General features: G+C 50.9%; 1 protein-coding gene across 2 annotated transcripts in view; it reads left to right on the forward strand.

Annotated features, from left to right (window-relative positions):
* The first annotated feature begins 236 nt into the window (after positions 1-236).
* The window catches only part of abtb2b (ankyrin repeat and BTB (POZ) domain containing 2b), a 95,778-nt gene continuing 93,727 nt past the window's right edge, over positions 237-2,287 (forward strand). For both annotated transcript variants that reach the window (XM_063196605.1, XM_063196606.1), the window contains exons 1-2: positions 237-474; positions 673-1,560. In XM_063196605.1, coding sequence (XP_063052675.1) covers positions 708-1,560 — 853 coding nt within the window. In that variant the 5' untranslated portion in view covers positions 237-474; positions 673-707. The remainder of the gene's footprint in view (positions 475-672; positions 1,561-2,287) is intronic.

Here is a 2,287-nt window from a genome sequence, read left to right on the forward strand (position 1 = left end):
GAATGAAAAAAAGAATGGAATGGCTGGGAGAACAGCCTTATCACGCAACATTTGCAATCAATGGGCTCAGAGCCTTGTTATCAATAATGTTCATCTCAAGGCAATGGCACAGTGTACTTCACAGAGTTGCGTCAAGAGCTTATTGGCCCCTGCTTTTTCGCTGGTGATTGGCCCTCCCTCAGTTCCGGGGTTCTAATTGAACTCAGAGTTCTACATGCAGAAAGAGGAGGGTGACTGGTTGAAGTGGGAGGGTGTACGACACTGCAAGGCACCAGCAACGGAGTTCGTTTCTTTTACGTTTCAAATCCAAAATGTGCTCAAACTTCTATCAGTCTGAGGTCTGGGGATAAAACACACGGATTACTTTTCATTTCCTTCCAAAAGAAAGTGAGAACGCTGGATTAAAACTTTTTGACCGATCAGAGAGCTGGCGAAAGAACTCCGGAGCCCGGATCGACACCAATGGGTGAATAGGTAAGGAATTACTGGTTTCTCTATGAACATATCACCGGGCTTAATTTTGAATAATTTAAAACATCAAATACGCAGAGGGTCGTATCATTTGGCTAAACTAATATGACAGTTAAATACAATGTGTTGAACACATGTTGAAATGATGTCCAACCAGTTGAACCAGGTTTCATTATAGCCTACTCTCGGTTTCCTTTTTAGTGTTTCATTCTGGAAATAATAACACGCGATCAACGATGGCTGGTCTGAGTAACTCTAATATGAAGACCCTGGAGGACCTTACTCTCGACTCCGGCTACGGTGCAGGGGACTCGTGCAAGTCTCTCAGCCTCTCCTCGTCCAAGTCAAACTCACAGGCGTTCGTTAGCACTCCTCACCGGGGCAACTGGTGGTACTACTCTGGGTCGATGAACAGCAGGAATAACAGCTGGGACACGGTCAACACGGTGCTACCTGAGGACCCCGAGGACATCTTCTCCAAGTGCCCCCGGCTGCCGGACTTGGAGGAGTTCCCCTGGACGGAGGAGGACGTGGGCAGGGTACTGCGTAAAGTGGCCAACAAGGGCCCGGCATTCTCCTGCGACGCCGTCCGGAGGCTGTCCACGCTGATGCGCAGGGCTCTCATCCGCATCTCTAGGGAGGCTCAACGGCTGAGCGTCATGCACTGCCGGTGCACCCGGTTCGAGGTGCAGAGCGCCATCCGGCTGGTCCTGAGCTGGGCACTGGCTGACCACTGCGTGTCCGCCACCGTGAAAGCCATCTCCATGTACAACATGAGCGCGGGGGAGCTGCTGCGCAAAGGCAAGTCAGCCAGGTGCGGCCTGACCTTCTCTGTGGGACGCTTCTTTCGGTGGATGGTGGACACGCGCATCGCCGTGCGCATCCACGAGTACGCCGCCATCTGCCTGAGCGCTTGCATGGAGGCTCTCGTGGAGGAGGTGGGCGCGCGCGTGCTGATGACCGACGGCTTGGCTTCCAGCAGCGGGGCGCTCACCGCGGAGGTGCTTGAGGGGGTCGTCAACAACGACGCGGAACTTTGGGGGGTCCTTCAGCACTACGAGCATCTCATATGCGGGAAGAACGCCAACGGTAAGATACTGTTGACACAACCATGACCACTGCTGATGTCATACATGACATGCCGTCAATGATTCACCACACCATGATGATGTATGTTGGAAATCCAATAACAGTTGCACAATATTCTCCTCTGAGCACAATGATATAGAGAAGTGGATGATTTCTGGGAGCTTATTGGAAGTGACCAAGGGCACCTGCACCTCAGGTTCATTCCAGACATATCACTTCAGTGCTTTTTAACCTCCTGGTCGGCCAGCGCTATGCCACTCTCCCCACTTCCCCCTCTGTGGCTCTCCTCTGGTCATTGATTGGCCGCCAGTGTTTGTAGACTGTAATTAGAGTTTGTTTGCGGCTTACCAACCTCAACCCAGGGCATGGATTTTGTGCTAGCTGCACAATGGCCTTTTGTCTCTCCCCTCTCGGCCCCATTCAGATTAGCTGTCTATCGGGGCCAGGAAAAACAGATCCCTTGCAACAAGGGCAGTTGAGGCAAACTCAGTGGTGTTAGATCAAACCTCCCTTTGCATGCAGGCCCGCGCGCACACACACACACACACACACACACACACACACACACACACACACACACACACACACACACACACACACACACACCAAATGCTGATTATAGCCTATATTATAAATACTGTATATGATTATAGATTATAAGTAGATATACACCAAATATGTTCATGCATGCCTATACACACATAAATCTTCTGAAATAACAACACTC

The sequence above is a fragment of the Engraulis encrasicolus genome, chromosome 4 (assembly GCF_034702125.1).
Source record: "Engraulis encrasicolus isolate BLACKSEA-1 chromosome 4, IST_EnEncr_1.0, whole genome shotgun sequence".
In the NCBI taxonomy this organism is placed as follows: domain Eukaryota; kingdom Metazoa; phylum Chordata; class Actinopteri; order Clupeiformes; family Engraulidae; genus Engraulis; species Engraulis encrasicolus.